The sequence below is a fragment of the Doryrhamphus excisus genome, chromosome 23 (genome assembly GCF_030265055.1).
Source record: "Doryrhamphus excisus isolate RoL2022-K1 chromosome 23, RoL_Dexc_1.0, whole genome shotgun sequence".
NCBI lineage: Eukaryota > Metazoa > Chordata > Actinopteri > Syngnathiformes > Syngnathidae > Doryrhamphus > Doryrhamphus excisus.
The window spans coordinates 1,818,357-1,832,397 of NC_080488.1; the positions used below are offsets into that span (position 1 = coordinate 1,818,357).

General features: G+C 44.1%; 1 protein-coding gene across 34 annotated transcripts in view; it reads right to left on the bottom strand.

Moving 5' to 3' along the window:
- Positions 1-14,041, bottom strand: part of LOC131110316 (protocadherin gamma-B4-like) — a 159,524-nt gene that overhangs the window by 49,736 nt on the left and 95,747 nt on the right. For 2 of the 34 annotated variants that reach the window (XM_058063350.1, XM_058063349.1), the window contains exon 1: positions 11,600-13,973. The exons of 25 other annotated variants lie outside the window; for them this stretch is intronic. In XM_058063350.1, the coding sequence (XP_057919333.1) occupies positions 11,600-13,903 (2,304 nt within the window). In that variant the 5' untranslated portion in view covers positions 13,904-13,973. 7 more of the 34 variants (XM_058063338.1, XM_058063322.1, XM_058063333.1 and 4 more) reach the window with 6 other exon arrangements.

Below are 14,041 nucleotides of genomic sequence, written 5' to 3' on the forward strand. Positions count from 1 at the left end.
CTCCAGAGGAGAGTCAGGTTCATCCAAGATGTTCTTCTCATGGTGCATCTTCTGCATGGTCCCTGTAGAACTTGGATCCATGACCAGCACGTTGTGACTAGCAGCTCTGTCCAACTTCATGTCGCTTTTTCTGGAGTCGGTGGTCCTGCACACCTCGTAATTGTACACGTGCGGGAGAGTCCCCGTCCCCAAAGTGTCCGAGTAACGTGGCGGATAATACGGAATGACAGGGAGGTTGGAGTGGTACAGGATGCGAGACCGTCTCCACCTGTACACTTTGACCGATATGATAAGCAGCAAGCAGGTGATGAAGAGGAAGGAGACCACAGCCAAAGCCAAGACTAAGTAAAAAGTCAGCTTGTCATTGTACTCCTTGTCGTGCATGCTAAAGTCAGTGAACTCTGACAGCACTTCAGGGAAGCTGTCCGCCACCGCCACGTTAACAATGACTGTAGCTGAACGAGAGGGCTGCCCGTTGTCCTCCACTAGAACAGTCAGTCTTTGTTTGACAGCATCTTTATCAGTGACTTGGCGGACAGTTCTTATTTCTCCATTGTGTAGGCCCACTTCAAACAGCGCCCTGTCTGTGGCTTTGTGCACTTTATAGGAGAGCCAGGCGTTCTGTCCAGAGTCCACATCAACAGCCACCACTTTAGTCACCAGATAGCCCACATCTGCTGAACGAGGCACCATTTCGGCCAGCACCGAGCCGCCGGTCTGGACCGGGTACAGAACCTGAGGGGCGTTGTCGTTCTGGTCTTGTATCAGGATGCGAACGCTTACGTTGCTGCTGAGAGGAGGAGAGCCTCCATCTTGAGCTCGGACTCTAAATTGGAACTCTTTTAGATGCTCGTAGTCAAAAGAGCGTACCGCATGTATGACTCCGCTATCAGCGCTAACGGACACATATGAGGAGACCGGCACTCCGTTAACAGAGGAGTCCTCCAGGATGTAAGAGACACGAGCGTTCTGGTTCCAGTCAGCATCTCTGGCTTTCACTGTGAATATAGAGAGACCTGGTGTGTTGTTTTCTACAATGGAGGCCTCATATGAGCTCCTCTCAAAGACGGGCGCGTTGTCATTCACGTCTGAGACGTGTAAGGTGAGAGTGACGCTGCTGGAGAGGGGGGGTACCCCCTCATCAGAGCATGTCACTGTGATGTTATACTCACTTGACCTCTCTCGGTCTAATTCACTGTCTGTCACTAAACTATAAACATTATTTGATGTGGTTTTGATTGCAAATGGTATATTTTCAGCTATCACACAGTTGACCTGACCATTAGCGTCGGAGTCGGGGTCACTGACACTCATTAAAGCTATGACAGTTTTGAGAGGGGCATCTTCTGGCACGGTGCCAGATGATGAAATCATATTCACAACAGGGCTGTTATCATTTACATCAATGACATCAATAACTATTTTACTGGAATCAGACAAGCCTCCTTGATCAATAGCTTCTATGTCAATATGATAAGATTTCTCTTTTTCATAATCTATAGCGCCCTTTAAGATGACGTCACCATCGCTATTAATTTGGAATAATTTAGACACGGTGTCCATGCTGTTCCCTATAACATACACCACTTCTCCGTTTGAGCCCTTGTCTGCATCTGAAGCTCCCACTTTAGTCACGAATGTTCCCACGGCGGAGTTCTCCGTGATGGTGGCTTTGTACACAGCCTTAGTGAAAACTGGTGCATTGTCATTTACATCCAGAACAGTGACGTGGATCTGCATGGTTCCGGTCAGCTGTGGTTCTCCGCCATCCTCGGCCGTCAGAAGTAAAGATACGTGATCTTGCTTCTCTCTATCCAGCGGCTTTTGTAGAACCATTTCCACCTTTTTACTGCCGTCTGATTGGCTGTGCAGTTTCAGCATGAAACTGTCGCTGGGCTTCAGTGTGTATCGCTGAAGCCCATTCAGGCCGATATCAGGGTCGAATGCTTTCTCCAGCATGAATTTAGAGCCCACTACGGCAGATTCGCTGATTTCTAACCTCCTCTCGTCTTTTTGGAAGAGTGGGGCATTGTCGTTGATGTCTGTGATTTCCACAGTCACGGGGAATAATTCCAGTGGGTTTTCGAGCGTGATTTGAAAATGCAAAGCGCAGGGCGTCGTCTGCTTGCACAAAAACTCTCTGTCGATTTTTTCTTTGACGAGGAGGACTCCTCGCTCTCTGTTCAGCTCGATGTACTGAGCGCTGTCTCCCGTGTAAATGCGAGCTTTGCCCCCCCTCAGCCGCTTGACGTCTAAGCCCAAATCTCGTCCTATGTTGCCGATTAAAGAACCTTTTGGCATTTCCTCGGGAATGGAGTATGTGACCTGCCCTATCACGGAGCTCAGGCAAAAGATGGAGATGAACAATACTTGCCGTCTCATTGTCCTGGCTGATTCCACTGCAGCACAGCTCATACGTCCTTTTATTCCTTTACGTAACCGAATCCACCAAATATGAAGAAAATACAAGGCAGCGCTGCTATTTCATCCAAATATGGGTGTAAAATTGATATCCAGAGTGGGAAATATCCGTGCACAACGCGTCCCTTCTTCGACTGAGAGTGTTTCATCAAATGTACAGCGAAGGACTGTGACAAAAGCAGCAAATAAAAAAAAGGCAACCTGCAAACCACAAGCCAACAGCGTCCCGAAGAGTTCAACCAGTGCAACTGCAGCCAAAAGAAATCATTGAAACGCCATACAAATTCATATGCACACAGACGCTACTTAAATTAATAAAACAAACCTTTTCCACTTTAAAAAAATAAATATAGTTATGAAAAAGACGTACTAACATAGACTATAAACGACAGGTTCAGCCAAGTGATGTTAGTATTGGAATACAGGATTGAACAGCAAAACAAACAATAACAAAAAGTTAAAAGCAAACAGTGAATTCCAACTATGGACCAGCCACAATAATGTCACTATCCGTGGTGCTGAACTATTTCTCAACACCAAGCCTCAGTAACGCCCACTGTCTCACACATATAATTATGACAAATATCTAACCTCTGAATAAGACTGCTTGCACCTACAATACGACTGTTACATACATACGAAATCGAACATATTTGGTCTAAATATAAATATACAGGAAGATAAACAAAAGTAGACAACACATGAAAAGGATCAAGCATGTTGCTGTCTGTGGTGCTGACATTAAATTATATAGCAGCAACAAAATACAAAGTAATAACAGCAAAGGTCAACCATAAAGACCCCAACACTCCTCACAGATGTTATACTGACGGCAAGACCCCGTCACCGACAAACGTCCATCATGTTTGAGGGAATCATTGACCGTAAAGATAAAGTATATTATAATAAAAAATATATATAATGGTTAATCCATAAAACTATGAATGACACTGATTGCAATATACAATATGTTCTTTGGTGTATCATGTTGCTACCAAAATGAGACAAATAAGAGTAGAAGAAGACTTTGTGGATCCAAAGTATCTATTCATAAGATGATGCTATGATGGCATGTACATATAGGATGATGGCTTTGTTTGGACTGGAACGTTTTACTGAGATGTAAACTTCTGGTGTTGTATGGATAAGGATGTGATGTTTTAATGAAAGATTGCTGTACGGATTCAGAAAGCAACCATATTCATGTCTAGTACTGTAAGAAAACTGAATGATGCCCAGTGGGGTACGTAGTGGTCATCAACAACAATGCAAAAAATAGTAAGATTCACTGCAGTACTCAAAAAAAATACAAGTGACCAACCTCTAGAGGAGAGTCAGGTTCATCCAGGATGTGCTTCTGATTGTGTATCTTCTGCATGGTCCCTGTAGAACTTGGGTCCATGACCAGCACGTTGTGACTAGCAGCTCTGTCCAACTTCATGTCGCTTTTTCTGGAGTCGGTGGTCCTGCACACCTCGTAATTGTACACGTGCGGGAGAGTCCCCGTCCCCAAAGTGTCCGAGTAACGTGGCGGATAATACGGAATGACAGGGAGGTTGGAGTGGTACAGGATGCGAGACTGTCTCCACCTGTACACTTTGACCGATATGATAAGCAGCAAGCAGGTGATGAAGAGGAAGGAGACCACAGCCAAAGCCAAGACTAAGTAAAAAGTCAGCTTGTCATTGTACTCCTTGTCGTGCATGCTAAAGTCAGTGAACTCTGACAGCACTTCAGGGAAGCTGTCCGCCACCGCCACGTTAACAATGACTGTAGCTGAACGAGAGGGCTGCCCGTTGTCCTCCACTAGAACAGTCAGTCTTTGTTTGACAGCATCTTTATCAGTGACTTGGCGGACAGTTCTTATTTCTCCATTGTGTAGGCCCACTTCAAACAGCGCCCTGTCTGTGGCTTTGTGCACTTTATAGGAGAGCCAGGCGTTCTGTCCAGAGTCCACATCAACAGCCACCACTTTAGTCACCAGATAGCCCACATCTGCTGAACGAGGCACCATTTCGGCCAGCACCGAGCCACCTGTTTGGACCGGGTACAGGACTTGAGGGGCGTTGTCGTTCTGGTCTTGTATCAGGATGCGAACGCTTACATTGCTGCTGAGAGGAGGAGAGCCTCCATCTTGAGCTCGGACTCGGAAGTGAAACTCTTTTAGATGCTCGTAGTCAAAAGAGCGTACCGCATGTATGACTCCGCTATCAGCGCTAACGGACACATATGAGGAGACCGGCACTCCGTTAACAGAGGAGTCCTCCAGGATGTAAGAGACACGAGCGTTCTGGTTCCAGTCAGCATCTCTGGCTTTCACTGTGAATATAGAGAGACCTGGTGTGTTGTTTTCTACAATGGAGGCCTCATATGAGCTCCTCTCAAACACGGGCGCGTTGTCATTCACGTCTGAGACGTGTAAGGTGAGAGTGACGCTGCTGGAGAGGGGGGGTACCCCCTCATCAGAGCATGTCACTGTGATGTTATACTCACTGGACCTCTCTCGGTCTAACTCACCGTCTGTCACTAAACTAAAAAACTTTTTCGAAGTACTTTTCATCAAAAAAGGCATATTTTCTTCAATATAACATGCAACAATGCCATTTTCTACAGAGTCAGGATCCTGCACATTAAATATAGTGACCACAGTCCCTGGTGTAGAATTCTCTGATATAGAACTGGTTTTGGACATGACATTTATAGACGGAGGGTTATCATTTGTGTCAGTCACCTCTACAATAATCTTACAGGAATCTGTCAGCCCTCCTTCGTCGCTAGCTTGCACAAATATTTCATAGTGATGCACCTTTTCATAATCTAGGCTTCCAGTTAAAGACACCACACCAGTTTGATCATCAATTTCAAAAATAACTTCATCCAATGTGTTTGTTATGGAATAAGACACTTTCCCATTTGATCCTTCATCCGCATCTACAGCACTCACAGTGCACAAAATGGTGCCTTTTGGCGCAGTCTCCACTACACTGACTCTATAAGTCTCCTGTGTAAATACAGGCGCATTGTCGTTCATATCTAGCACTGCAATTTCTATACGCATTGTTCCTGTCAGCTGAGGATCGCCTCCATCGGCCGCAGTTAGAATTAAAGAGAGATGTTCTTTCGTCTCTCGATCTAGACCTTTCTTCAAAACCATCTCCACCCTCTTGCTTCCATCTTGCTGATTTTGTATTTTCAAATTAAAATGCTGTGTCGGCTTTAAAGAGTATCCCTGCAATCCGTTCACACCAACGTCGAGATCCACAGCTCGTTCCAGCACGAATTTTGCTCCAATCGAAGCCGTCTCGCTTATCTTAAACGTCATCTCGTCCTTTTTAAAGGCGGGGGCATTGTCGTTAATGTCGCTAATTTCCACCGTCACCGTGTAGAATTCGATGGGATCCTCCAGTGTGATCTGCAGATGCAACGCGCAAGGTGTCGTCTGCCCGCACAGCGCCTCCCTGTCCATCCTCTCCTTCACGACGAGCACTCCTCTGTCTCTATTCAGCTCCATGTAATCTGCATTGTCCTCGGAGTAGATGCGCGCCTTGCCGGACTTCAGCCTTTTCACCGGCACGCCTAAATCCTGCGCTATGTTTCCAACCAAAGAACCTTTGCTCATTTCCTCCGGGATGGAGTAGGTGACCTGCCCGAACACCGAGCCCCCAAAACACGCCGTGAAGAACAATAGTAGGTCCACTCCCCGCGTCATTGTTCCATCCGATATACAAGGTCCAAATTAGAGACAAAAAAACAGTTTCAATCCCAATCCGGATAGTGAATCAAAAATAAAGAATACGTCCGTGATGATTTAAAGAAAACAGCAGAGCTGCTGTGTCTGTGTTGCCTCCTCTGTTAAAGTGAACGTGTGGATCTTTGTGTACTGCTTATAAGGGAAGCCTGGCAGAGCTTCTTTACTGGTCAATAGCGTCCCTGAGAGTCCAAACACATGTACTGCAGAATACTGCATACTTCACAAATTGAGGCCTACTATGAGCATTTAAAATGGCTTCCAAAGTCAAACTTCTACTTGCACAGCAACAAAATAATACATGTAATTTGTCAATGAATTAACTTGGTATTTGTTTATCAACTATAAAGTTATGTGGGGCTTGATTAACTAAAATACATAATCAGAACCAGCTAAATGCTAAACAATTACAAACACAGGATGATTATTAAATCCAAAATCACAAATAAAAGGGATGTTTTGTGAGGGGCAATAAGGAAATAAACAATTTACATAATCCACTAACGATTGTTCTTTTTTATTTCACATAATGATATGTTAATAATTATCTAACAATATTGCTGCATCACAGGACATAAAAAACAAAATAGAAAAATCAACTAAAACATTTATTAAAATACAGAAATGGAGCACAAGATGCCCCCCTGACCTCATTATTACACCTATTTCATATCCTCGGATTCTGTAGCACTTCCCACAAATCATTTGAGCAATTTAATAAACAGGCTCATTTACTGAAGCAGTAAATATTTAACACTAAAAATGTCCAAGACTTGACTGCTTTGAAATGATTGCAAATGTTAGATGACGTAGCAGCTCTGTGGCTAAAATATAACATCTTTAGAATCTTTGGTTGGAGGGTGTGTAGCGGCAGGAAGTCACTTTTTACACTTAGTTTTGCTGCTTTTTGAAAGTGGGCTGCAGAACAATCATGCTGCAGCAGCAATGCACAAAAACACTTCACTAATTTTTCCAACCACAAAACCAACTACAAAATTCATGTTAAGAACGATAATTAATTGCCATTTGATAAGAATATTGCTTCTGAACACAGATGAATATGAGAGGGCACAAGAGGGGGAAACGACAATCTACAACCAGCCTGTCTCGGTGACATGCCATCTGAGGGACTCTATAGCTAAACAAACAGCAATGACATCAACAAATCATGTAAACAACCTCAAAAGCACCAGGCAAAGTTCCTCTATGACACGAACTTCAACAGGTGTGGGAAACATAACTAACTGTCATCACACTGAAGGAATGCCCTGATAATTATATTAGTGATGCCCTCTGGGATATGTTGAGGTCATCTACAACCATGGACTTTACAGGCAAACAGGAAACATATGTACAAAAAAATACAAGTGACCAACCTCTAGAGGAGAGTCAGGTTCATCCAGGATGTTCTTCTCACAGTGTATCTTCTGCATGGTTCCCGTAGAACTTGGGTCCATGACCAGCACGTTGTGACTAGCAGCTCTGTCCAACTTCATGTCGCTTTTTCTGGAGTCGGTGGTCCTGCACACCTCGTAATTGTACACGTGCGGGAGAGTCCCCGTCCCCAAAGTGTCCGAGTAACGTGGCGGATAATACGGAATGACAGGGAGGTTGGAGTGGTACAGGATGCGAGACCGTCTCCACCTGTACACTTTGACCGATATGATAAGCAGCAAGCAGGTGATGAAGAGGAAGGAGACCACAGCCAAAGCCAAGACTAAGTAAAAAGTCAGCTTGTCATTGTACTCCTTGTCGTGCATGCTAAAGTCAGTGAACTCTGACAGCACTTCAGGGAAGCTGTCCGCCACCGCCACGTTAACAATGACTGTAGCTGAACGAGAGGGCTGCCCGTTGTCCTCCACTAGAACAGTCAGTCTTTGTTTGACAGCATCTTTATCAGTGACTTGGCGGACAGTTCTTATTTCTCCATTGTGTAGGCCCACTTCAAACAGCGCCCTGTCTGTGGCTTTGTGCACTTTATAGGAGAGCCAGGCGTTCTGTCCAGAGTCCACATCAACAGCCACCACTTTAGTCACCAGATAGCCCACATCTGCTGAACGGGGCACCATTTCGGCTAGCACCGAGCCGCCTGTCTGGACCGGGTACAGAACCTGAGGGGCGTTGTCGTTCTGGTCTTGTATCAGGATGCGAACGCTTACATTGCTGCTGAGAGGAGGAGAGCCTCCATCTTGAGCTCGGATTCTAAAGTGGAACTCTTTAAGATGCTCGTAGTCAAAAGAGCGTACCGCATGAATGACTCCGCTATCGGCGCTAACGGACACATATGAGGAGACCGGCACTCCGTTAACAGAGGAGTCCTCCAGGATGTAAGAGACACGAGCGTTCTGGTTCCAGTCAGCATCTCTGGCTTTCACTGTGAATATAGAGAGACCTGGTGTGTTGTTTTCTACAATGGAGGCCTCATATGAGCTCCTCTCAAAGACGGGCGCGTTGTCATTCACGTCTGAGACGTGTAAGGTGAGAGTGACGCTGCTGGAGAGGGGGGGTACCCCCTCATCAGAGCATGTCACTGTGATGTTATACTCGCTGGATCTCTCTCGGTCTAATTCACTGTCTGTCACTAAACTGTAGAAATTATTCTCTGTTGTTTTTAGCGTGAATGGAATATTTTCACTGATAAAACATTTCACGATGCCATTGTCTCCTGAATCCAAATCTTCAATGTTAATAACAGTAACAACAGTATTGATATTTGCATCCTCTGATATCACGTTAGATTTGGACATAATGTTAATGTCTGGTTTGTTGTCATTTACATCTAGTACATCTATAATTAACTTTGAAGAATCAGTGAGTCCTCCATCATCACTAGCAAGTAAATTAATTTGAAAATGTTTGGATTTTTCAAAATCAATATTTCCTACTAATGAAACCTGACCATTTTCTTTATTTATATTAAATATGTTCCTTACATTGTCAAGGGTGTTAGTTATTGAATAAGATATTTTGGAGTTCAAATCCCCATCAGCATCAGATGCAGTGACAGCAGCCACAATTGTGCCTATAGGTGAATTCTCAGTAACAGTAGCTTTGTATGTGTGTTGTGTAAAAACGGGAGCATTGTCATTAACATCTAAGACGGTAATAAGAATCAACATGGTTCCTGACATGCGCGGTTCTCCTCCATCCACAGCCGTTAACACCAGAGACATCTGCTCCTCCCTCTCTCTGTCTAAAGGCTTCTGTAAAACCATCTCCACGTTTTTATTCCCATCGGCGTTATTTTGTAATTTAAGAGCAAAATGATCTGACGGTTTTAATTCGTAGTTATTAATGCCATTAACGCCAACATCAAAGTCCACGGCCCTCTCTAGAACGAATTTTGCTCCGGTGGTGGCTGACTCGCTTATTTTAAATTTCATCTCGTTTTTTTCAAAGCTTGGCGCATTATCATTTATGTCTGTAATCTGGACAGAGACGCTGTAAAACTCGATAGGATTTTCCAAAATGATTCTAAAATGCAGCGCACAGAGGGCGGTGTGTGCGCAAAGCGTCTCTCTGTCGATCCTCTCTTTGACGAGGAGGACGCCTTTCTCTCTGCTCAGCTCGATGTATTCCTCATTGTTCCTGGAAAAGATCTTAGCTTTTCCGGAAATCAGACGTCGTGTTTCTAGCCCTAAATCTTGTGCTATGTTGCCGACTAAAGATCCTCTGGCCATTTCCTCTGGAATCGAGTAGCTGGCCTGGCCGAGCACTGCGTCGAAGGCGCAAAGACACACAAACAACAGTACTTGCCCATTCATTGTTCTGTCAAATTCTCCCCCAGCGGAGACCCACTTTGCTTATATTCCACCAAAAAAATACAATCCTCACAGTCTGATGTCGAATATAATCCACTTTTAGTTCCAAAGAATGGTTTTCATGTCCAAAATGTTTCTATAAACAAGCACAAAAGGATCTCTTCTTCTCCCGTCGTCTTCTGTGTGTTTTTATGGAGACTACATGGGCTGGACTGCTCAAATCCTGCCCCCCCAGTCATCGACGCTCTGGTCTACAGCGTCCCTAAGAGTCCACAGTGCAACACTGCAGCGTGGAATAAAATGTTTAACTGTTTCATCACCACACAACATAGAAGCGATACTTGCAGCCAAAATGCACACAAAACCATCCTGCACTGCCTCAACTTTGACCCACAGACATGCATGTCATGTGACATATTCACTGTTTGAAATATTCATGAATGCATACACTGGAAACAAGTACAAATAGTAAACAACAACAAGTATTTCTTTTGACTGCACATTGCCACATCACCATGCATGATACACTTTAACAACATCTATAGGGATCTTTTTCCAATATCAGATCAATAATTCTGCATATTTGAGTATTATCTGATATAGTGGGAGAGGCACAAAGCGTCATATTTTAAGCGGTAAATATTTTCTAACCCCCATGAAGCTTTTATAGGCAGCGATCTAGGAATTAAAAGTACTGATTATAACACTGATCTGCTTGGAGATGGCCAAGCAAGCAGAGGTCAGAGGTCATCCTGGTCTGACATCTATACATCATGAATGGTCTTTGCTGCCGTGCTACAAACCTTTGAAGGCCAGATGCTCTTGTCGCATCGAAGTAAGAACTGTTGCATTTTAGGTCGTAATAAACAAAACACGTGATTGAGGAAACTAAGGTCCAAGTCCCAAGTCAGCTTATTTGTCAGTGTTCCACACAGCAAAGTGGATAGAAAATATATTCAGTGATCACAAATCAATGCTTTAAATCAACTACATGCTGTCATGATTGACAGTTGGCTAGTTAGGAAAACTCCCACGTCTGACAGTCATCACGGCCATCACAATGAACACAAACATGTCACCAAATATATTCAAGGCGGTGATCTTTACTAAGTCTTTATGATAAATATATACTCTAATAAAGTCAATAACACATGACAGCAAAGGCTGTATCAATATAAATAACTATTAGTGAGAAATGAAGCTTTCATTGGAAAGGTAAAAAATAAACAGCACAGCTGTTAAGCATTAAAGGAGTGTAGCTGTCCATGGTTCTGAATATTAACTGTACTTCAACTGTTAGTGTGATTCTTAGTGGGGAAACTAAAAAGACATAGAAGCAGTACCACTACTTCACATTTGTGTGCATGAAGGAAGGTTGGAAGACTTTGTGGATCCTAAGTATCTATACATAAGATGATGCTATGATGGCATGTACATATAGGATGATGGCTTTGTTTGGACAGTGAAAACTTCTGGTGTTGTATGGATAAGGATGTGATGTTTTAATGAAATAATGCTATCCGGATTCAGAAAGCAACCATATTCATGTCTAGTACTGTAAGAAAACTAGATGATGCCTAGTGGGGTACGTAGTGGTCGTCGTCAACAATGCAATATGGAAAAATAGTAAGATTTACTGCAGTACTCAAAAAAAATACAAGTGACCAACCTCTAGAGGAGAGTCAGGTTCATCCAGGATGTTCTTCTCACTGTGCATCTTCTGCATGGTCCCTGTAGAACTTGGATCCATGACCAGCACGTTGTGACTAGCAGCTCTGTCCAACTTCATGTCACTTTTTCTGGAGTCGGTGGTCCTGCACACCTCGTAATTGTACACGTGCGGGAGAGTCCCCGTCCCCAAAGTGTCCGAGTAACGTGGCGGATAATACGGAATGACAGGGAGGTTGGAGTGGTACAGGATGCGAGACCGTCTCCACCTGTACACTTTGACCGATATGATAAGCAGCAAGCAGGTGATGAAGAGGAAGGAGACCACAGCCAAAGCCAAGACTAAGTAAAAAGTCAGCTTGTCATTGTACTCCTTGTCGTGCATGCTAAAGTCAGTGAACTCTGACAGCACTTCAGGGAAGCTGTCCGCCACCGCCACGTTAACAATGACTGTAGCTGAACGAGAGGGCTGCCCGTTGTCCTCCACTAGAACAGTCAGTCTTTGTTTGACAGCATCTTTATCAGTGACTTGGCGGACAGTTCTTATTTCTCCATTGTGTAGGCCCACTTCAAACAGCGCCCTGTCTGTGGCTTTGTGCACTTTATAGGAGAGCCAGGCGTTCTGTCCAGAGTCCACATCAACAGCCACCACTTTAGTCACCAGATAGCCCACATCTGCTGAACGAGGCACCATTTCGGCCAGCACTGAGCCGCTTGTCTGGACCGGGTACAGAACTTGAGGGGCGTTGTCGTTCTGGTCTTGTATCAGGATGCGAACGCTCACGTTGCTGCTGAGAGGAGGAGAGCCTCCGTCCTGAGCTCGGACTCGGAAGTGGAAGTCTTTTAGATGCTCGTAGTCAAAAGAGCGTACTGCATGTATGACTCCGCTATCAGCGCTAACGGACACATATGAGGAGACCGGCACTCCGTTAACAGAGGAGTCCTCCAGGATGTAAGAGACACGAGCGTTCTGGTTCCAGTCAGCATCTCTGGCTTTCACTGTGAATATAGAGAGACCTGGTGTGTTGTTTTCTACAATGGAGGCCTCATATGAGCTCCTCTCAAAGACGGGCGCGTTGTCATTCACGTCTGAGACGTGTAAGGTGAGAGTGACGCTGCTGGAGAGGGGGGGTACCCCCTCGTCAGAGCATGTCACTGTGATGTTATACTCACTGGACCTCTCTCGGTCTAATTCACTGTCTGTCACTAAACTATAAAAGTTATTTGTTGAGGTTTTTAAAATGAATGGTATGTTTTCATTTATAAAGCAAATAACATTTCCATTTTCTCCAGAGTCTTTGTCTTCTATGTTTATCATCGTAACAACCGTATTGAGTTCTGCAGCTTCTGAGATAATATTTGACTTTGACATTATGCTGATTTCGGGTTTATTGTCGTTGATGTCTTGCACATCAATAATTATTTTACATGAATCAGTGAGGCCTCCTTCGTCGCTTGCTAGGATATTAATTTGATAGTTTCGCGAATGCTCAAAATCTATATTTCCAATCAACTTTACTTCTCCGGTATCCTTGTCAACATCAAACATTTTCCTGGTGTCATCTAATGCATTTGTTATAGAATATGATATTTTTGCATTAGAGCCCTGGTCTGCATCAGAGGCAGTGACAGCAGCCACAATTGTGCCTATGGATGAATTCTCAGTAACAGTAGCTTTGTATGTGTGCTGTGTAAAAACAGGAGCATTATCATTAACGTCTAACACTGTAATAAAAATCAACATGGTTCCTGACATGCGCGGTTCTCCTCCATCCACAGCCGTTAACACCAGAGACATCTGCTCCTCCCTCTCTCTGTCTAAAGGCTTCTGTAAAACCATCTCCACGTTTTTATTCCCATCCGGGTTATTTTGTAATTTAAGAACAAAATGATCTGACGGTTTTAATTCGTAGTTATTAATGCCATTAACGCCTACATCAAAGTCCACGGCCCTCTCTAGAACGAATTTAGCTCCGGTGGTGGCAGACTCGCTTATTTTAAATGTCATCTCGCTCCTGTCAAATGTTGGTGCGTTATCATTGATGTCTGTGATTTCTACCGTAATGCTGTAAAAGTGCATGGGGTTCTCTAGAATAATTTGGAAATGTATAGCGCACAGCGTCGACTGTCTACACAAGGCCTCTCTGTCGATCCTTTCTTTCAGCAGCAGGACTCCTCTCTCTCTATTCAAGTCCATGTAATCGCCGCCGTCTCGGCTGTAAATGCGAGCTTTTCCTGACAAAAGACGTTTCGTCTGCAAACCTAAATCATGAGCGATGTTTCCAACGAGAGATCCTTTGGGCATTTCTTCCGGGATGGAGTAGCTGACCTGCCCGACAACGGAGGGGACGGAGAGGAAAAAAATAAAGAGTATCACTTGCCTTGCCATTGTTCTATCCCCGAAAAATTCCTCAGCGTTTTTAATCCATTAAATAAATCTTGA